This window comes from Lipophrys pholis, assembly GCF_963383615.2.
Source record: "Lipophrys pholis genome assembly, chromosome: 21".
Lineage (NCBI taxonomy): Eukaryota > Metazoa > Chordata > Actinopteri > Blenniiformes > Blenniidae > Lipophrys > Lipophrys pholis.
In genome coordinates, this window is record NC_137649.1 from 15,152,738 (window position 1) to 15,175,073 (window position 22,336).

Sequence of the window (22,336 nt, forward strand, 5' to 3'; positions counted from 1 at the left end):
TCACATGTTGTAAATAGGGTAACAAAGAATGATAAAGGTTGATTCTTTCACCATCCGTTATTCTGACTCAGCCTCTCCATGATGTTAGTTTTATACTAGGCTATGACTTTCTGCAGGGAAATTATCTAATCACTTGCAAAATGTTCCACTAACTCATTGTTTGGGGTTTTTTGTTGGTCCCTTGTAAGTTCACTTTGTCAGTAGTTGGCCATTTGTTGATTTTTATCAATACAGAACTCTCTTTTTTTCTCCTTAACAGCAAACACAATTGAAACAAAAATAAATAAACAACAAGAGATGAAGATAATTGTTTTGACATTGTATTATTGACTGAATACTGTTAGATTTCCCACCTCTGTCCTTACTTGTTTGACATGTATTTCACAAATCAACTTTGGAATAGACCTATTTTCAAAACAGTGTTTTCTGTTTCAAAATTCTACCATTATATTCATGATGTATCGTCTGAGATACCAAAGTTAACATAAACAATGAATTAAAATAGTTGAAAATGCCTTAACTTCGATATATGCCGATAATATACATGATTGGTCACAATTTGTCCCTCTGGCAGTGATAAGTTTCGGAAAAGACGTAGTTTTAAGGGTTAATGGTAATGAGACGTACAGTATCTACAGTCAGTGTGGGGGTGGGTGGGGTTGGGGGGTAAAAAGTGCGCAGGCGGAACCAATGTGTGCGCAGCGCGGCAGAGAGGAGGGAAAATTTAAAAACACGGACTGGACGCTCGCTGGTGACAACAGTCAGTTCAAAATAATAATTTTACGACGCCCGGGGGTGTTCGCTATACACCCGATTGGTCTTGAAGCTGTTTTCGCCCATTTTGTTTTTATCACAATATGGACACAAACTACGATCAGGTAACATTATAACGAGTCAGTTAGCTGACAGTGTGGCTAACGCGTTAGCTTCTTTACTTTCGCCTGTTGACGTCCGTCACCATCAGATTATGCTTTTCTTTTGGATCTGTTGTGTTTATCTCATCGACTGTCTCAGTGTTTCTCTTTATCTCTTTGTGGGAATAAACAAAAACTACAAAAAACATGTAAACAGACAGCTAAAATTGCATCCCTTATTAAAACACGTAAAAAAAATTTAATTATTGTCTATTAGTGAGAAAACAGACGTATGCTAAACTATGCCCCTGCCAAAAAATATATATACTTTTATATGTGGGGGTATAGTGAATAAGTAAATGCAAATTTTCCAATAGAATAAATGTGACGCAAACCTGTGTCCCATCTGGTGAATATAATCTTGCCCTGATTAAAGATGCACTGTTGTGTTGTGAATGTGTCCTCCACATGCTAGAAACCATGACATGTCTATTTCCTGCATTCCATTTGTAAATAAGGTTCAAATATGACTAAAACTACAATTTTTTTTTTTTTACAGCATTAGGATTTGCATCATATATTGTCACAGATCTAATCTTGGTCTTTGGGATTTCTTTAATTAACGTTTTCCTTTTGTTTTACATCCGACCGTTTATATTTAGTTTATAGTAGCTGCAACCCGTTTCTAAACCTGCTCTTCTTGTCATTTGTAGGTTTTAGATTCACCCTCCAAAAACAGTTATATCGGGAGCTACTACCAGCCTCCAGACAAGATACTTTCAGTGTCGCGACAACTGGAGTTCCCTTCACAACCATGCGTCATCTCAGACTCGCACGTGTCCAGCCCCAATCCCAATATTGACAGCAAAGGTACAGCACATGTTTTATGTTGAACTTGTTGTCTAATAAACCAATATGATCACCCTCTTAATTGTTGTGCATTCCTCTTCAGCTGTTGTTGCTGCACTGAAGACCCTCCAGGAGAAAATCAGGAAGCTGGAGGTGGAACGGAAACAAGCAGAGAAAAATTACAGGCAGTTTTCTCTTGATGCCCAAAAGCATCAGCAGGCCACTGCAGTGCACACAGCACCCGGTGAAATACCAACCGGCCTGAATGACGCCGACCGCTTTGCCAAGAAAGGTAAGTGACAGAAGGTGGAAACGGAGGAACTTTGTGCTTCATCGAGCTCTTAAAATATATATTTTTTTTAAAACGTTCAGTGTTTTCACGGCTATGTCTGCCTTGTGATAGCAGAGCTGGACTCCAAACTGCGGTCGGCAGAGGCTCGCTGTCAGGTCCTGGAGAAGCAGCTGGCATACATGAGGAGAATGGTTGAAAATGCCAAGAAGGAGAGGATTTCTCTAAAGCAAGACCAGGTAGCCCAGAGGGCACAAACTACTGAACAGTAACACAAGAAAAACGTTTCTTGGATATATATTTGAGTTCTAAAATAGATTTTTATCCACATGCACTAACAAAAGCCTTAGTTTCTTGACACATAATTTTTAGCTCCAGTTCCCAGCCATTGTGAAATAGTTTATTTCGATTTGACCCTATTTTTGAGAAGATGAAATGTTTGTGGTCCCTCACTGTGATCATCCTTGAAGTTCGTTTACAGATTTCACAGAAACAATATTTCAAATTCATACATATATATATAGCGTCAGGAACAACATACTGTAGCAATCACATTGCCCTTTTATAGGCAAAAAAACCTCAAACTATTCCACATGAGCAAGCATAGATGACAGCAGGAATTAAAAAACCCCTTTGAACAGGAAGAAACCTGTATAGAAGTTTCTGTTTCAGATGTTTTGGGGTAATAATAACGACTTCTGTTTTATCCGAGTTCAAATGCAGGAAATCACAGCTGCTCCAGACTCTTATGTCTTTAAGACGAGCCTCTAGTTTGACAAGCTGATCAGTATCATCAGATGTAACATTCATATTTTAACACTTATGCGATCTAGAATCTGGAAGTATTTCTAGATGTTATTGACATTATACAGCCAAATAATCTCCATTTCCCTTTTCCTTTCTTCACAAGGCCTCACTGCAGCAGCAGACGAGCAGCTCAAGCAGCCAAACTCAGCGGGAGAAGCTGGAGAAACTTGAATCCGAGTGTCTCAAACTGAGCAAAACTCAAACTGTGGCAGAGGTATCCCGGGGCTTCCCAGTACATGTGGCCGTCGGCAGGCTTCGTGAAGGGTTCTATCTCAATGTGAGGTTGTGTTTAACTTTCAGATGAAGCTTTCTATTCTGGAGCAGAAACTACTGCATGAAGAGCATGAGCGCAAACTCGTCCAGGAGAAGGCCGAGGAGGTCGGTCACAGTCAATTCAGTGTTTCACAGAAAGAGAGTAGCGTTCAAACTAATATGTAGACAGCTAAAAGTGGGTATGGTGGGCAATGCAAATCCTCAGCTGCTCTTGGATTTACACAATGTTGTACTGTAGCAGGTTCTTCAATACTCCACAGAAATGCTCTGAAGAATTCTTTATTTGTGGTTTGAACCCACGTGTTTTTTTTTTTCCTTGCCTCCAGCTGCAGAGGGAGTTTGACGTCAGCCTTCGACTGTCTGCGCCAGCTGCTGAAGAAACAAAACCAAAAAAGAAGACGAAGAAGACAAAAGTATTTCCTCACTCGTGAAGCTGATCAGATGTTGCTAATGAGACGAGTGTTTCTCTGGACTTGGCAGTGACAACAGCTCTCTGCTTCAACAGAAACAAAATGAGCCGGTGACTGGCAGCCCAAAGCAAATCCGATTCCCTTTTGTAGCAGGAACAGTGAGTCGGCGCTCGTCTTTGCAAAGCATGTCATGAGCTTGTTTTTCTCATTTTGAAAATCCTGCTCGTCGACTTGTTTTTGTGTGGATGTGTTCTAGTCAACCAGCCCGAGCCACTCCGTCCACGCCAACGTGCAAAGTATCCTGCACATGATGAAACACCACCAGCCTCAGCTGTGTGAGCGGGTGAGCTCGCTGCACAGGTCAGGAGCAAAGAAAGGCCTCCAGAAGACCTTTCCCTCCTCTGCCGGTTCCGCCCGGAGGCCGGAGAGCCGGCCAGCAGATCAGCCGCTGGGCTCGCTCTCCGACCTGCTCCTGGCTCTGCAAGATGAACTCGGACAGATGAGCTTGTGAGGAAAACTCTTTTGTTTTGTGTAATTGCTCGTCCACAAATTTTAGGCAAACGCATCTCAGTCCACGTTGATGTTTTTGGCAGCGAGCATCAGGAGTTGGTGCATCAGCTCGATGCAGCAGAACATCGGGATGAGAGGCGGGACCTGGAGAGGGACCTGGAGCGGCTGCTCACCAGGATGGAGGAGAAGGGCGCTCAGATCACGAAGCTCCGCAAACACCAGGAGACGGTACGAAACGGACTGTTCAGGATCACAGGCTGAGCTTGAAGCACGTATGAGTTGATCCTGATGTTTTATCTCCTCTGCTTGACCACAGGTACATAAAATCACGCAGAGTCAGCAGGGGGCCGAAGGACACAAAGCCAAGAAGGTGGGCGGCGTCAAGCCGCCTGCTCCTTCTCCCGTTACGGCCAAACAGAGAGCAAAGAACGGCACAACAATTCAAACCAACCGGCAGCTTCTCAGAGAGACCCAGAAGCTGAAAAACAGCCTAAGACAAGACGACCTCTCCTGGGAAACATGAGCTTCGCAAACGGACCCTTGTGAGGACAGATATTGATGCTGCAACTGGATGAAGCACACAACAGACATCCTTCTGGTTCCTGACGGCTCATTTTCCCAGTCTCTGCTTGTGTTTAGAATAGAAAATGAATTGCTTTACATAGGACCTAATTCTTCATTTTTAAAGCCTTAAAAGATGTGTGCTTCAAGTTTTGCACATAGGCAGCCTTCACTGAGTGTATGAACCTGAATGATAGAATAATATGTGAGTCATTAAAATTTTTTTAATAAAGCCTATTTTTTCCGCATGTGGGTATTCTTTATGTTTAGAATCTCAAACTAATGCCAAAGTGCAAGAGTTGGACTTGGTATATCCCATGATATAGTTCGTCCCTCTACTGTTGACAACCAGAAACCATCAGTCCTGCGCCCTCATTTCTACTACTCCCCTTTTCTTTTTCCATTTTATTCACTACTTTATTGTGTTCACTGTGATGTCTAATGCACTGTTTTTATGAAAGTCCCCTTTACATTTTATTGTGATTTTTCTGGAGCAACATTTGCCATCAATTATCAGCTTTTCGTGGGACTTCTTTAGAACCACCACTAGATGACAGCACTCAACTTATATCAGCACAATGCATATGGTGTGTTCTCCTTTGGAAAAACATGTAATTGTCTGTATTGCAGTGAAATATAACTCGATGATGTTGCTTGCAGCATCAATCTCGTCACTGTCTGAAACGGTAATGGAGAAGGATGAAATGCTGAGTGAGCTCTGTAGCAGCAGCTGGTCGGACAGCTGAGTCAATGTGGCCCGGCCTCGGCACAGGTCAAATGATGAGGGCTCTTCACCCTCTGCATGTGGGAGGAGGACCTGTGTTTCACACAAAACAAAACACTTCTATTCTCCACAGTTCATGTCGGGGAGTGAACCTACATCTTTTGGTCGGATGACGGGATACATTCGTTATGTTTATTCGAGTCAGCCACCCTACATGGGATGACACGTGAATCAGCCTCATGACATTCCTGAAATTATCTCCATTATATCAGGACATGATCCACATTTATGGTGTCAGTGAATAATGACGCAGGGACACAAGCAGGAATGGTGACCCACCATTCATTTCAACATATAAACTCTGAAGTGTTGTATTGTTTCAGATGGCTAAAATACACTTTTGGAATAAAAAAACAAAACAAAAACCAATCCAACAGGTCAGTCTCTAAATAGCTGGATGACAAAGAGAAATACTGGGGTTGATGGCTGCTGTTGTGGGTTTTTCCTGGTGTGCGGCGTTGTGCCGGATTTCTTGTCATGACCCAGAGTTCACTGCGTTGTTCAATGGACAGAGCTGAGAGAGACGAGGCCTGATGCATTGTTTTTCTCTGCTCAAATATTAGATTACTGGGCATGGCTGGACACAACAATCAGGTTAAGTCAAGATCTCTCTGCGGCTCTGTCCTCGCCACTCTCCTGACCGTGCAACTTTGATACCGTGTGACTACACCCATCTTTTTGTCCGAATAGTAGCCATGTGTCCTGAGAGGGAGGTATGTGAAAGCATTGTCCCTAAAACGGCTTTAAGTTCGTCATCGGGTTCAGAAATGTTTGTCACGCAGCAGTCAAACAAGAAAAGCAGCAACATTCGACTAAAATCTCTTAACAGCCTACAATGAAAACAACAACAGAAGCACTGTTTGCTGGCGTTTGCACCATTTTCACCTCCCAGCTGATGGATTTTAAATTAATTAAATTTAAATGAATATAGTTCGATGAAGCCATTTGACACGCTGACAAATAATGTAAGAACCATTTGAGCTTCTTCTCTCCTCATTACTGTCTGTTAGGACGGCCGCTCTCACAAGAAAACACCCTGTAAAGTGGAGGAGGGACAGAAGAGGGAGTGGGTGACTGGAAACCTTTTCTATTATTCCATCTTTTTTTACTTATTGTGCATCTAAACGGGGCACATCCGATTATTTGAGGTGTGTGTCTATTTAATTAGAGCTTTTACTGACTTAATTATATCTTTTGATTTGGTTTCGATTTTTAACAGCGATCGCTTATTTGAAAGCTTACATTATGGAAAAAGGGAAGGCTCCTGACTGTAGGAGGTGTGTTTCAGCTGCTCCCTTCAAGGGTTGCTGCAAAGATCACGTGACCTGCATGTTTGTTTTGGCACAACTTTGAGCAAGGCCAGAGCAGTTGGGGCTAAATGGCCTTGCCCAGGGACCGAGCACTCTAAACTGTGAACGTCTGGTTATAGCTTTGCTTTCTCTCCTCAGTGAATGAGTATTAAGTAGCTTTCGCAAGGATTTTTCTAAATATGGCCACACAAGGGCAGCGCGTTGTTGCTTTCAATCTGTAATATTGTCAGGCTTATTCGGCTCAAGATCAGCCCTGTGGCCACATTTAATAAATGCCTTTTCTTGCAATGCAAAAAAAAAAAAAAGGATAAATACTAAATGAAATAAGAGATATCCAAGAGCACCCCACTTGCATTAAACATGGAACAAAGCACGGAATTGCAGAAAACTTGCGATGAACTTGTGTGACGAATGAAACTAAACATCCTCTCCTCGGTTCTGGGAAACTCTGAAAAGAATAACACTGTGCTCAGCACAAAAAAAAAAAAATCACACACTCTCACACTTCATGGACGTAATGTAGAGAACTGGAGCTGGAGTCTCGACAGTGTACAGGCTCACCGACGTTTCCGTTAGAATCTTTTTTTGCTACACAAGCAGAAATCTCCCTGAAGCCTCGGGAACTGAGTGTCCCGTCAGGAACACGGCTGGAGTACGAAACTAGCAGATTGTTTTCAACACACTGGTGGTTTCTATGGGGGTTTCTTTTTGTTTGTTTTTTTTTTTCCTCTTGTGACTGGTTGATATGTTGACACGAGTCAAGTTGCAATGTCAGTTTCTCGGTGGTGTTTAGACTATGTGGAGTTTGCATGCTCTCCCTGATTTTCCTACATCTAATCCTTAAAAACAGATGCCTACTGTCTCAGGAACAGAGTCTCCAGCGTGTCGAGTCACCTGTCGCAGACCAGTAACCATATTTGGTAACTTCAACATCCCCCCCCCCCCCCCCCCCCTCCCCCTCCCAAATTGGCCACCATCACCCGACCAGATTCAAAGGTCAACTAGATAAGTAAGCAAAACACTGACATCCGTTTATCCACCTCACCAATCTTTGCCTTCAGAGTGTCGAAAAAAAATTGGACTAGGACCGTTTGTTTAACAATATTCAAACTTTATTGATTTAACATTGTGAAACTGAAGACGAGAAAAAGAAAAAAGAAAAGTTCAAAACGAAAAAGCTTGATCAGGGTGGGGGACAGAAAACATTACCAGAGGCATTGTGGCACCTGCAAGTGTGTGTGTGTGTGTGTTTGTGTGTGAGAGAGAAAGTGAGAAAAGCCAGAGGAAAAGACAGCCTCTTAATTGGCTGGTCAAAGATGTTGTGCACCCAATAAAGACACAGGGCAGAAAGCTGATCACTCATCACTCTGAACGATGAATTAAACACTGCAAGGCTGAAAAAGGATATATATATAGAAAGCTCTTTGTTATAAGAATGACTTTTAAGACTGGGTGAAATGAAAACTACACATCCCCCGTTTATTGAGCATCTATGGACACATTCACCCAGATCTTCATCTTTGCTAAATGATTGCCTAAGTTATATTTCTAATATTGCATTTTCTAATAGAAATGGCTTGGCAGGGTGTTTCCCTCTGAACATTCGACAAGGTGCCGATCAAACCTGGGGTACACCCGCTGAAGGTGGAATCGTTTTTTAAATCTGGCTGGACAGACGAGCAATCAGCCAATGACCATTTCAAATGCAGCGAAGTACAGCTCACCAATGCGCCTGCTTGCACTATGAAGGAAATGTTGCAATCTGGTAGTTACAACATTACTGACGAGTGGTGTTCTTAAAATAAGCTGGTGAGAAGCTGTTCAGGCTGCATCTTTCCTAAAAATCCCTCCCATTCATGTGATTACCGCCATTTGAGCAGCGTAACTATGCCACCGAGTCTCCATCTTGATGTGCAAATCAAAAACAAGTCGCCTCAGAGTTGCCTGGACAGCTTGCTACCAGAAAAAGCGTCATAGATTTGATTAAGAAGTTAAGGCTGGGTGTGACATAACAGACGTCTAAGCTGAACACGACACAGTAAATCACTTCACAGGGGCCTGAAAGTGCTGAGTTTGCTCTTCAAAACATGCGGCATCACTCTATAATACAACTCTATGCGGTCATTAACTGAATAAGGCACTTTTCCTGAATAGGTGCAGAAACTGAGTAACTTGGAAGAGATGCAACGATGGACATTAGATAGCCGTGACTGCTGGACGTCAACATGTGACTGTGTTTTGAACGAATGCGAGACTAGATCTGGAGGCGACACAGCAGCGGGCCACGCAAACGGCCAGGACATGAGACTTGGAGGCGTTTCACTTTTGGTTTGGGCCGGGGAAAGGGGGGGGGGGGGGGGGACGACTCCGCATGCAGGGAGTGAATGTATGGCTGCGGCTGAGGCAAAACTCCTGCAGCCGACCCGCCACACTTGTGTCTTTGGGCTGTAGCCTAATGCCTCCAGGTGACCGTCGGATAGAAAGGCGTGTTGATGGTGAGCAGCAGAGAAAACGTCATCGCACAAAAATAATGCAAGCAAAAACTCAATTTCTTATCGTTTGTGGTCATAGAAAACAAGGTGATTATTCCTCCGATATCTAGTTATATTCAAGACTGAGTATTTAAACAAGCAGATTTTTTTTATATATATATATATTTTTTTTTTTAATCTTTTGGCTGAGCCATGAAAATATTCACAAACGCAAAGTCACACAGCAAAGCTCGTCGGTGCAATGCTTAATTTCCATGCCAAAAACTGAGAACTTTGGCGTAATGCACACCGTTTCAAGGCATTCTTTCAACTAGCATATGGGCTAATCGCAAATGATCAAGTGTTTTTTTTTTTTCTTCGAGCAAACGCGAGGAGGAAAAGGGGCGAGGAATCACAACTCCAAGCATCCAGCATGCACTAATGAGCGAGAAAAAGGCATTTAAAATGAAAACATTCCCGACAAATGACAAAGCCGCTACCGACACGCTAAACGATCTGCTAATGCTTCTTCATTTCGCCCCTCTGAACTTAAGATACCTGCATGAACAAAAAAAACAAAAAAAAACGAACATGGCTATGTACAGATGGGGAAAAAAAACCGAAGACAAAAATCACAGTTAGCAGCGAGCTATTTACACGACATGATCTCGAGCACAGCCAGCTAAACCTTCACTTCAAACACAACCCGCTCGTGCACAAGGAGAAGTTCAACATTTTCGAGAAATCGAGCTTCATTCATCCACTTCCTTATCCAAAAAGATAGGGGAAAAGAAAAAAAAAAGTACCCTCTTAGCTTCATCATACTAAAAGTTTGGACATTTCCTCCCAGCTCCATTCTTTGTTTTTAAGTTTAACACACTTTGCAACCATCGACATCGAGGTGGGAGGAAATCCAAATGTGCTATTTGGTACTACAAAACAGAGGGAGCCTTTACACGATGTCCTCCTACAAAGTCAAAGTGGGTTTCATGTACTATGTACTGTGTGTGTGTGTGTGTGTGTGTGTGTGTGTGTGTGTGTGTGTGTGTGTGTGTATGCATGCTTCAATACCGACAGTGAATTAGGGCCACACGGAGAAAAAAAAAAATTACAAAAACAAACAAAAAAAACACATTTTAAGAAGTCAACCCAAAAAAATAAAAATTAGGGGGAGAATTTAAAAGAAACACATTTGAAGTTGGAATATGACAAAACATGTTGACAAAAGGTTGAAACTTCTCATGGAAAATCAAACGTTTCACCATCAACCTTTTCAACCATTTACTCTAAACACTGTAATACAACTTTATCCTTGATAATTGGACTTCAATCTCCAAAAATAACTTTGTATATTTTCTTCCTTTACATTGCTCAACTGGCTGCCACACTCCACATACTGCTTCTGTACCGCGAAAGAAACGTCTTGACCGATCGAGGCCCTCGAGTGACAACTATCTACTGTATTCTTCAACAACAAAAGGCTCTTCAGTCCAGCTGGGATCAACGGTCCTCTCCAACGTCGGCACCGCAATAACAATTCTCTCCTACAAATATAAACTAATGACAGAACACGGGCCTCAACCAGGAGAAAAGACTCCTCCTCTCTCTTTTTACACCAAACTGGACATTAAAGGCACTTCACTGCTCTGTCCACATAAAGAAAGGTGCATCATGCCACCACCCCCTCCCCAATCTTATTCATCATAATTCAAAAAAGTCCTACAATCACTCATTATGACTCCTCCATAAAGAGGAGGGGCCAGCTCCGTGTCAGCAGCCCGACTGGGGAAGGTTGGATGTCGGTGGAGATCAGAAATAACAGGAGATAAATGGGAGCAAAATGACCCGATACATCATTTATTGCATTGAACGGCTCGCTGGCAGTTCATGTTTGACTTTTTCCTCACATCTTGTACTGGGGGGGGACACGTTTTCCCAGGGGAACCCAACAACAGAAAACTCACAGAACTCGTAAATCTCAGGAGAAACACCGATCGCAGGCAAGAGCTTTTCTCTGACGTCAGATGATTGGGTGTTGCTTTTATTCCCCCGTGAGTAAACCTCGCCTCTTTTAAGTCGTCTATGAACTTGGGACAGCCGCGTTGAGGAGAGACGACTCACAATTTAGGCTGAAAACAAAACCGAATCAACGCATGTATGAATAGTTGTGAACTCAAACGGCGTCTCCCAATGCGATGCTGTACGACTCGGCATCAACAGCTCTTTATACGAGACTAATTTTTCCAACTGTCATGTGGTCGATTTAATAGGACAAGGTCTGTAAATAACACAAGCCCCCTCAGTTCACTTGAAAGTGGTCTTTGCAGGATGACTAACACCATGATGGGGGTGGGAGTGGCGAGCATGACGTGATCCATAAGCTCCGGGCCGAAACGAACCATCACCACAGATCTGCTTGGTTGCACTAATCAGTGTGGCAGAAATTTCCATACATATGGCGTGCGTGTGCAACTTAATACAGATTAGAAGGCCACCAGTAATAGCAACAAACACCACAAGTGGCACACACGTCAAAGTTTTGAAAGAATTAAAAAAAAAAAAAATGGGGGGGGGGGGGGGGCTGCTTGAAAACACCGTTTGAGTCCACCCTGATAAACAAGTGCAGAGTGGGAGTTTTCTCTGGGTAGGTCTAGTTAGTGAGGGGGGGGGGGGGGGGGGGGGCAGACGTAGAATGATGAGGATCCTAAAGTGCATTCACTTCAAAGAGTGTGGTAATTGCGGTCCTTGGACTTGCAGAATTTGTAGAGGAAGAAGACGACAGCCTGCAGACCCAGGACCAGCACTATTCCACCAATGAAGCTGGCGGCATCAAAGGTCGAGTTCTTATGGGGGGCGACTGCCGTGGTGCCAGGGGCATTGGCTGAGATAAAAACAGAAAGGAGGGGAATCAGAAACGTGTATGAATATTTCATACTACTGTTATTTAAAAACGATCACACATTTGAGGTACCGATATGACACATTGACACACATTCTTATCCTAGACTTACAGCATAGTATGCAGACAGTGTACTGCAGAGCTTTGACATCGGTGCTGAAGTGCCATAAATGCGGCACATTGAACACTATAGAAGTGGTCTCCCCTTTAAGGAGATGGTAGTCTGGTGGAAGCTGAACAGACACGACTTTCACACTGAAGACAAGTTACACGTCTTTTACCTGTAAATGTACAAACAATCAAACTTACTTGTGACGTGAGCTCCAGTGGTGTTGGAACTGATGGTGGTGCCGTTAAAACTGGGACTTGCAGTGGGGGGAACTTCAGTCCCATTGCCTAAAACAGAACACGTTTGTCAGCTCGTTTACCACATTACCCTTAAGTTATAACAAACTTCTGTATTGTGAAACCACAGTTAGAGAAGCAATGACAGTAAAACGTTTTGTAATGTTCTTCATGTTAGTATAAGGGGTAAAACACTGCAGCTTCATTTCGAACAAGAAAGAAACCCGACAAAAGTTGATACTGAATACCTCTTTTTGAATGTCTTATGCAATTCTATTTATCCCTAACGGTCTTAGTACTTTGATGTCTTTGTTATCCATTTCCAGTGTAACCAGTGAAATGGGTCAAGCCTCAGTGACCCATTTGAAAGACCTGATTTCCTGCGTCTCTCACAAAAACACTTCAATATGACAGCAGCACTGCACAGTGAAGCTGAATTTGTTGAGTTGGACTCAAACGTAACTGTGACAAACAGAGTTGTTGCAAGCCACAAGAATACATACTCATAGAGCTGCTTTTCGTCTTGTCCCAATACAAGTCTGATAAACTCTTACAGGAGTGGACAAGTAGCAAAGAGGCCGATTAAAATGACAAATTGTTTGCTTTGTGTCTATATTTAATGTATTTAGAGCTTAATATGGTCTATATATTAAAGGAATTTTGGCCCAACTCTATATAACTTAAGAATATGTATTTCAAATAAATAAAATCCCATAACGACTTGCTTGAAACTTGAGAAGACAGACCACAGCAGGTACAAGCTCGGGCCTGTTGGAAGACGTTACCTGAGGTGGTGCTGCTGTTAAAGGCGGCAGTGGTGACAACAGAGGTAGTGGGAGGAGGGGGGGTGACCGTACCAGAAGCAGTTGAGCTCGAGACTGACGGAGCAACTGGACAGGGGAACCGACAGCGGGACAAGGGTATAAAGTGGAAAGCGAGAGAAAGCACCCAAACACAGTTTTGCCCAGAAATTACATTAATGTCCATCATGTCTGCATGTTAGATTAAAACAATCATCTCTTAGGCACCAACACAAGGAGGGGATAGAAGTCAGACCCAACCCGTTCACACCAACGATTAATGAGCATTAAGGCCCTGTCCACACGAGCCTTTTTCTCCTCGGCGTTCTCAAAAAATAACGTTCAGCCACACCTCACCATGAACACGGCTCAACACGATGCCTCGGGGCATGTAGTACATATGCCAAGCCTCAAGAGGTGCTGTGACGCAACCAAAACGCAGAAGACGACACAGAAGATAGAACTATAGAAGTTGATTCCTGCTCATAGACTTCTATATAACTCAGGGTTAAACAGGTCCATGCTCCTCCTGGTACTGGAGAAATCTAACATGTCACCTTATTAAACCGACTAATATCACAAGCTTCTGCAGCTTCTGTCGTCCGCGATTATTGAGATTATAAGGCAACATCGTGGACCGCGGTGGGGTGAGGGGCGATGACATCATCATTTCCGTAGATGTGCATCTTGCCCATCCACATCTCACAGCCAGGCCCGCGTTTTAGAATTTCCCCATTGTGGGACTCGTGTTAAAAAACAAAAACAAACATTTTCAGGCTCCTAAAATGCTGCACCGTGTGGATAATCGGCCAAAAACGTGAAACTCGTGTGGACAGGCTCTAACTGAGACCTTAGTAAGGGACGAGTCAGACCCAAACAGAATCGACAGACAATGTTACAACCTGTTAATATGAAAGGATCATTTCTGCTTCGATGTGCTGGTGAACTTACCTGAGCAGGTGGCATTGAAGCAGGTTTCATTAGCTGCTGTCAGGGTCATGTTGCGACAGCTGGCGGCCGCTGAAAGACAAAAGTATTGAGGATTTGCGGCAATTAGATTAACACGAGTAGTTCACGGTATATTTCAAAAGGACTGTTTTAGTTTCAAGTTCAAGAGACAGAAAGGGTAGCCAGCTCGCACTAATGTACCACACATCACAAGAAAAGAAAAGAAAAACCATCAACAACAAACCATATCTGGATATTTTGAATGTTTTTACTATACTTGATGTTGTAATCCATTTTACACCAAAACCATGCAGGTAACTAGTTAAGTTCTCGTAATTTTATGACTTCACAATGACCAAAATATGTTTGTTCAACGTCTTCAAATTTAAAGTTTGACGTTCTTCAATATCCCTGTGGGTTTTTGACAGAACAGGAAGTTCTTCTACGGCAATGGAGTAAATGTAACAACAGTATGTGGGTGTAAAGCTCCGTTTCTCTTCTTCCAGATAGTTTTTGAATGTGCAAGACATCGTGAATGGTCTGTGAGTTTTTGTTATGACAAGTATGACCTATGAGGTATGATATGAAGTATGAGTACCAAACGGTTAAACAGACTTTCTGCAGGTATGAAACACCAAAGAAAAACAACAGTCAGTCCATTGGGTCAAACTGCAGTACTCGACAAACCGCCACGTCACAACACAATGAAAAGAAATTTTTTTTGTTCAAACGTTTGCACGTGTTTTTATACTGCAGAAATGCTTCTGTCAGCAGTGCGTCACTATATTTTACATTAAAGACTCGTGCATAATGCATCAACTTAGAAAAAGCATTTTCATGTTTCAGTTCGTTCAGGCTGAGCTCCTTCAATCCACCGCAACGTGTTAAGATTTTCTAAATGGATCTTCTGTTTCTAAAGTAGAATCAGAACTGGTGAGCGTGGCAGGGAGATGAATCCAGGCAGTGGAGGGGAAAAAGAAATGTACAATATTTGCCTCAGAAGTGCAGCACAGCTGAAATAGCATGAACTTAAGACAATGGCATTAACTTTAATACATATATATGTATTGGATTTAACCACAATAATTTAATTCATTTGCATGTACCAAGTCATCATCCATCGTGGTTTTGAGGCTGAAAACGTTTAGTTTTTCCAATAATGTCGCTGTTTTTTATGTCACCGTATAATCTGATTACTTATTAACCATGACAGCGGAGAACTTTGGCCGACACAAAGCCTCCTCCGAGCCAAACACTTTCAACAAATAAGCCTGAGTCACAGACAACTATACGTCTTTGAATTACTGATTTCCTATCTGACCACGTTTTACAGACTTACAAGCAAGTAGAGGAAGGGAAATTTCCACATCTCCACTTATTAGCAAGCACGTCTTTCACAGTGTCGAAGAGTCGTGACCTCGTAACCACCGATATCTCCCACTCAGTTCGACATTGTAACCGTCGCTGCTGCGGTTCACGTTAAAGTCTCATCTGACACTATCTGACCCAATGAAGACTTATCAGCAAAGAATACCATTTGATTCAGTCTTGTAGCTGCGGTGAGCCGAACGCAGTCATGAGAATACACACAAGCCTCCAACGCATAGATGGAAAAGACATTTTCCATTAAGCTTTATAAAAAGCAATGAAAGGAAACACCACCAACAGCCTGTCGCCATCTTTTCTCGTCAAAACTGCTCTTGAATTAGTTTCTGTGTGTACGGGGACATAATGAAGACCTCTGCCCAGCGTGGTGCACCTGCTGCGGAGCTGGAAAACATCCTCCTGCACCTTCGCTGCTTGTTGGCCGATAATCCAGAGCAACAAAACCTAATGACTCCCACCAGATGGTGGCGGCCCATAAATTACAGATAAAGCAGCTTAAACACAGAAAGACAGCAGCGATTGTGGTCCTTGTCACAGGTTATGAACCCAGTTTTACCGTCATGTCATACTTGTGATTTCGTGACAACCTTCTATTCAGAGTGTCACTTTGTTGTTTCCCACTATATTTTTTTATGCGTTGGCTTTAGCATTAGAAGTCAACCGTCTAATGCTTGTCATTTTAAAAAGGAACCCCCCCAAAAAAAAAAAAAGTTTTTTTTAGATCTGGAACCTGAATGTCACAGTCCCTTTACGAGTGCGATTTCAGTCGGGTCCACAGACTCATTTTGAAAGTATCACCACCTTCCTTTTCCACACCTTTTGTATGACTTTACAGTGTGGTCTATGTACGTTAAACCATGTGGAAGGAAGGTGTTTTTTTTTTTTCTCTTCTTTTTTTAAATCTAACATGTCAGGGGGAAGTTATCTCACAGGCAGCTGTGACAGACGGGACTTGCTCTCACTCTTTTCCAAGATGGTGACATTATTATCACCACGCAGCACATCCAGGCTGCAGCAGGAGGTGTCGGAGCCTCCCGGGCCTGGATGAGCTTTGTTTTCCGGACCACAATTCTGAACACGTGTAAAATCCTGAGGCACTTAAAACAGCAGGTGGTTAGGAGACGTGCTTCTGACGCCAAATAGGTGTTTACACAAAATCCCTAAACCAAAGATAAATCTGCGGATGGCAATGTTGGAAGCGTGGGATCTTTGTGGCACTGCGGTTACGTGGCACTTCAGTCAGGAGCCGACCTTTCTGGTTTTTTCACTTGTTTCAAGAAGGTCAGCCATTCCTGAGGTTGTGAAAGCGGCTGCTGGAGACTCACTATGGGCGTGTTTGTGACTTTCTTACACCTGCGCGTGTGCAAACCTCGTGTCTGCTGTTTGTTTTGGCGTGTGTTGTTTGAAATTGGAAAGTTTCCTCAACAAGTGATTTCACCTGAAGGGAAAATGTTTTTAAAGAAAATACAAATCTGAGTAAGTCACTAACTAAATTGTCTCAAACTTAAAATGACTATGGAGTTGCTGCAAGAATACACTCCTAAAATAACTTCATGGTTGAGGTTGTTTTTTTTTTTGTGTTGGGAGGTGGTGAGTGTTTATTTCCACCAGTGCAGAAAATGCCACATAGACCCAGTCACGCTCATAGAAACAAGAAATCACACAAAATGTTCTTTTTCAGTTTCATGATCGAAAACATCCTCAAAATAAACCGGAGAGTAATTTAGAGCTTTCGGGGCTTAGATAGGAAGAGGGTGAGGGATCAAATCTCAAAGTGTAGCTTCTCCGGGAGAGAATCAGAGCACCTCATTGGTGAAGTTGTCAAACAGGTTCACTCCCTTGAGCTTTGAAAACTCCTGCCGAGCTTCGCCGGGACTCACTTGTTCAACCAACTTGTGACACAAGTAGTTTCCAATATTTGGGCCTAAAGGCAAAAAGCAGCTAAAGCGTGGTTTATGACAATGAGGCATGGAAGGCTAATCATTTACCCGATCTGAACAGTTTCCTGTCACTTGTTCGGTTACTCTCTCCTTCCTCTCCTTTTCCTGTGGGAGGACATTGCTGGCTTCCTGCCAAACGATTCTTCGCTTCCTCTTTTGTTCATCTTCATTACAATCATTCAAGACCTGCGCGTCTCTTACAAGACACACCCTCAAGGGGAACACGGTGCGTTTGACTCAAGATCTTCAATTGTGGGGCTTTTCTTTTTTTGGAAACACCACCGCACAGTCTAATCGGCATTCGTAACGCGTTGTTGACACAATACCAAGATACATCATCACACTGGCTGATCTCTGCTCCCCCTGAAAAACTTGTGACTGTATTCCACAAGATGGATAACATCTCAAAAACATGCCACACCTTTATTGAGCGACATACAAGAAAACATAGAGGGACACAGTTAACTCAGGACGCTATCAGGAACACAGTTATGAGAACTCCCTCTGCCCAAATGTTCCAAACCTCAAATCAACAACTAGCAGACTCCCAAATTAGATCTAAAACAAAAACACCATCACGGCATATTTCCAAACCACGCCGCTACAGTGCCGACGTTGAGATTTCTCATATTTATAGCATTCATGTTTACACTGACATCTGCATTAACATAATGAAATTACAGTGGAGGGACGTCGGGGAGCAAAAACAGCATACAGGAATAAAATGAAACTATCAAGTCATAAAGAGAGTGTTCCAGGCAGATCATTGAAGAGAATAGTTTATACAATAGCCTGCAAGACTGCGCCTAACCTTGATGCACTCTATCCTCACCGCTGCCACAAGATTACAATAAAACTGTTGGAATGACATGATGTGTTCAGTCAGCTGCCCCTGCCATACATTCCCCCCATACCCAGGGTCACACGTCCCATCAGATCAGCTGTGGGCACAATGTAGACACACATAAAAACGCCACATATTTATGACCAATACTCACAATCGTCTGTGCAATTCACCCACTGGCAGCCGGCAATGGATCCACATGCTGTACAGGCCAGAGAGGCACAGTCATCTGGAAGAAAATCAAGTATCATGTTATAGTAGGTGAAACCCAAAAGGATAAATTAGGCTACCAATTAAAGAGACATTAGGATCTTCGACTTTCGGGAACAATATATTTCAATTTGAATCTCTATTTTTTAACAACCCTGACTCGGCAGTCATGCGAGTCCAGGTAATTTGACCCCAGCCTCATCGTCTTGTCTTAACTTCATGGTTTGTCCAAACCGCAAGTTCACAATGGCCAGAAGCGACGGTTTGCTCCCTACATAGGTCATGTAAACATGTCTGAAATAGAATCATCTACATCAAGAAGCATCACAGAGGGACTTCAGAATGTTGTAAATCAAGGGAATGACTGTAAAACTGTGGCACAGTACGCATGTAAGGCTCTTACATAACAAGCTCTTCTGGTTCCTGACACCTGATCGGCTGGATGGGACATTTTAGGTTACACCAGTCCTTATAAAAGAGTCATTTCACACAAATCGCGTGAAAAAGGGAAAATGTCACGTTACACAACATAAATGTGATTTGAGGTCACATCGCCGGCTCGTTTGGGCGAAAACGCGTTTGCCAGATCAACTTGAGTCCCAGCGTGGAAATATCGCTGACAACTTGGCAAAACGGAGGCTCGAAGGGACCAGTGACAACCCGTGAAGTGAGGAAGGAGACCTCCAAGAGCGGGAAACACGGTTAAAAGTCAATATTACCTGAAGCTGTGGCCATTAGACGGGAAAAAAAACCCAACAACTTACCTGAGAGTGTCGCGGCTGCTGCGCCAATCAGAGCCAGAGACACCGCGAAAAACACCACCTTTACATCCATGACTGCGGCCAACTGTCTGCTCAGTCGGTACCGGGACGGAGGACAGACTGCGCGGGTCGAGAAACGTCGAGAAAGTGAGACTTGAAGAGGTTTGGCAGGGCTCGTCTTTAGTGCGTGCGTGTGTGTGTGTATCTGTGTGTGTATGTGTGTGTGGCTGCGGCTGTTCAGTGCTGCTGCGAGCTCCACTTCCTACTTCACAGGTCACGTGGCACTACTTTCTGTGAGGAGGGGGGGGACACGTCAACACACGCAGTTAGGCACGCACGCACGAACGCACACACACGCGCACACAGCTCTTATTTCTGATTGGCTGATTGAAGCACACCTGAGTAATATTAATCCGTGGCAAGTATTTAAAATACTTAAAATATATATAGCTATATATATATATATATACTATTATTATTTATTTGAGTTGCATATCAACAAAGCACAAGCCGCAAAAGAAAAGAAAATTAATACAAAGTTCACTGAACTTATGAAAATCCTACCCGGGGTTTACAGTTGTACAAAATTAAGAAGAAAAAAAACCTAAAGCGAATAGCACTAAGAGTGTTTTTTTTAGGGTTGTACAGAAAAAAAGAAGAAAAAAGAAAGGGTTTATTAAGGTTAAGGATGTACACATATGTATTTAAAAGCCCAGGATACTTTTTACAAATAGTGAAGTATTTCTACATACATCCTCTGCATATTTATGCCAGAAGTAATTTCCATAAAGATTTTTGATCGCAAGAAAATTTTCCCAGGATTTGATATCCTCCTCTAGACCAGTGGTCACCAAAGTTTTTCAAGCCAAGATCACTTTTCATGTCAGACAAAAAGCACAGATCTACCATCCATAGTGGGCTGGGCAAAATAATTATTTTTTAAATGATTAATCTAACAATAATTTTTTTCACAATTGTAACAATCCACATTTTGTAATATTATTGATAAATATATATAAAAATATATAGTAATTTATTTATTATTTGAGCTGATATCCAAAGCATGTTCACACCACATCATATCGGTTAGGAGCACATTTTCTATAAAAACTATATCAAACCAATCTTCTTGATCTTTTGTGGTCATACACCATATACCCACAGTCAAAATAACAAACTCACTGTTGATAAATTCTCACATGAATTTGAATCCTGGGCCGAATAAACAGAATACTTTGATTTGTGATATTACATTAATAAGTAATAATTTTTACATTTAAAATTTGGGACAAACGTATTCTTTCACAAGACTTCTTTTTTGAAATTCAAAAGACACAAGATATTCTGAACCAGAAAAATCAATTATTTCAAGATGAAATTATGATTAAATGATCGACACAAATAAAAAGTGGCTTCTTGATATTTATATGACAATGAAGTAAACTTGCCCTTTTTTTTAGGAGGTGTTTCTTGTAGCCGTCCTCAGCCAGGGCCATGTGGAAAGCTTGTGGATGAGTCAAAGTGAAACCCCACTTACCTTTGGCCCAGCAGGCAAGATCCTCCTCAGTACCGAGGAGTTGGCCGTTCAGAAAGCACATCAGGCTGCTGGAGTAGTGCCACACGTCACCACGCAGCTCCTTGAAGCCACGCGTTTGGAACAATATAAGTGTTGGACTTTCATATTTCATAATAACTATAACATCAAACTACACCAACACTATTTTCTTGTGTAGGTGTATTAGAGCACAGCAGAGCACACAAACCTGCTGCAGCTCTGCCATTCATCTGTATTTATTAATAACACAGTTATTTTCACTCATTTCTGATGCTGTCATTGATATGGAAAAAATAAGGAACACAAAGCTTAACAAGGCTGATTGATAGATATGTTGGTTATACAGTAAATTATAGGAACTTGGATACTGGTTAGCCATTGTTTACACAGTCATGCATTATGGCGAAAATAAACATCCTGATTCAGTAGCCACGTGGTAACATCATACTACAGTTAATACATAAAACCAATGCTCTATTGCTTAGTTTCCCTTCTTGAATGTTTTATTTCGCATATTTATTTTTGAAACGTTTCTGTCCTCCACCTACTTGTATTAATTTACGGTGATTGAACCCAGTAATTAAAGTGATTAAACCTTTGCAGGAAGCTACTTCACCTGTGAAACCGCCTTAGTACAGTGGTTACAAATCTTACATGCTGTGCGGGGAGACCAGGGTTTAGATATGTTCAGTTAATTTTAAAGATGCAGTTTTGTTTATTCTTTTTTTTTCTCTATCCGCCATGCCTCAGTATTTTGTACAATGAGGTTAAAATCAATTTATGCAGTGTTATCTTCAGTTTTATGTCTGGAGGGTTTTGCGGCTCCCAGTGTGTTCTATTCAGTAGGAAATGGGTCCAGACGGCTCTTTGAGTGTTGAAGGTTGCCGAACCCTGAACTAGACTATTCCATAGGTCCACTCCACTTAAGGTAACACACATGCTTTTTAGCTTGCCACGGATTAATATTACTCATTAATATTACTCGCCAGTCTATCACAGGGTTTCTGGATCCTTAATGTCAAAATGATTCATTTGATTTTATTTGATTCAATTTAAGGTTTGAAATTGTCTTCAAATGTTTGGAATTGTCGAAGTGGGGCATTGCATTTGTTTTGACAGACAAATACTGTATTGTGAAAGTAGCCTATCTATATATTATGTATGTATAGTATGGCTATCGCAGACAAAAATGTTCTTATCGGTGCCTCTGCAATAATTTTTTTTAATGACTAGTTTAGGATTCGAGGAAAAACATTTAGGATTGGGACTCGACTCAGGACTCGACTGTCTGGACTCGGACTCGACTTGGGAATCGAGCAAAAGACTTGGGACTCGACTTACAAAACAAGGATTTGGTCCCACCTCTGTGTATTTGTACTCGATATTAAATGTCAATATTCTTTTACATCTTACATTCTCAATAGCTTGTTAACAGTTTTAACCTCTTTGAAGATGATTTAGAGGTGTAGTGAATGGTATTGTTGTAGTACTCGAGTGCAGTCTCGGTCTTGAAACCGGCCCATTAAAATC

General features: G+C 42.2%; 2 protein-coding genes across 4 annotated transcripts; one reads left to right on the forward strand and one right to left on the reverse strand.

Annotated features, from left to right (window-relative positions):
• Positions 1-708: 708 nt before the first annotated feature.
• cep57l1 (centrosomal protein 57, like 1) lies at positions 709-4,800 on the forward strand. 2 transcript variants are annotated; one of them, XM_080491240.1, is made up of 11 exons: positions 709-878; positions 1,568-1,724; positions 1,807-1,995; positions 2,107-2,231; positions 2,903-3,013; positions 3,100-3,177; positions 3,399-3,485; positions 3,578-3,640; positions 3,739-3,989; positions 4,076-4,220; positions 4,309-4,800. In XM_080491240.1, the coding sequence occupies exons 1-11, from the start codon at positions 858-860 to the stop codon at positions 4,513-4,515; spliced, it is 1,434 nt and encodes a 477-aa protein (XP_080347366.1). In that variant the 5' UTR covers positions 709-857; the 3' UTR covers positions 4,516-4,800. The 2 variants fall into 2 exon arrangements, with proteins under 2 accessions (XP_080347366.1, XP_080347367.1); XM_080491241.1 differs by having other exon boundaries at positions 2,110-2,231.
• A 6,149-nt stretch (positions 4,801-10,949) lies between these two features.
• On the reverse strand, positions 10,950-19,537 carry cd164 (CD164 molecule, sialomucin). 2 transcript variants are annotated; one of them, XM_080490387.1, is made up of 6 exons: positions 19,255-19,537; positions 18,435-18,509; positions 14,114-14,182; positions 13,148-13,252; positions 12,327-12,413; positions 10,950-11,999 (listed from the first exon to the last, which is right to left on the reverse strand). In XM_080490387.1, exons 1-6 carry the CDS (start codon positions 19,322-19,324, stop codon positions 11,839-11,841), a joined length of 567 nt encoding a protein of 188 aa, XP_080346513.1. In that variant the 5' UTR covers positions 19,325-19,537; the 3' UTR covers positions 10,950-11,838. The 2 variants fall into 2 exon arrangements, with proteins under 2 accessions (XP_080346513.1, XP_080346514.1); XM_080490388.1 differs by lacking the exon at positions 13,148-13,252 and having other exon boundaries at positions 19,255-19,520.
• Between the last annotated feature and the right edge of the window lie 2,799 nt (positions 19,538-22,336).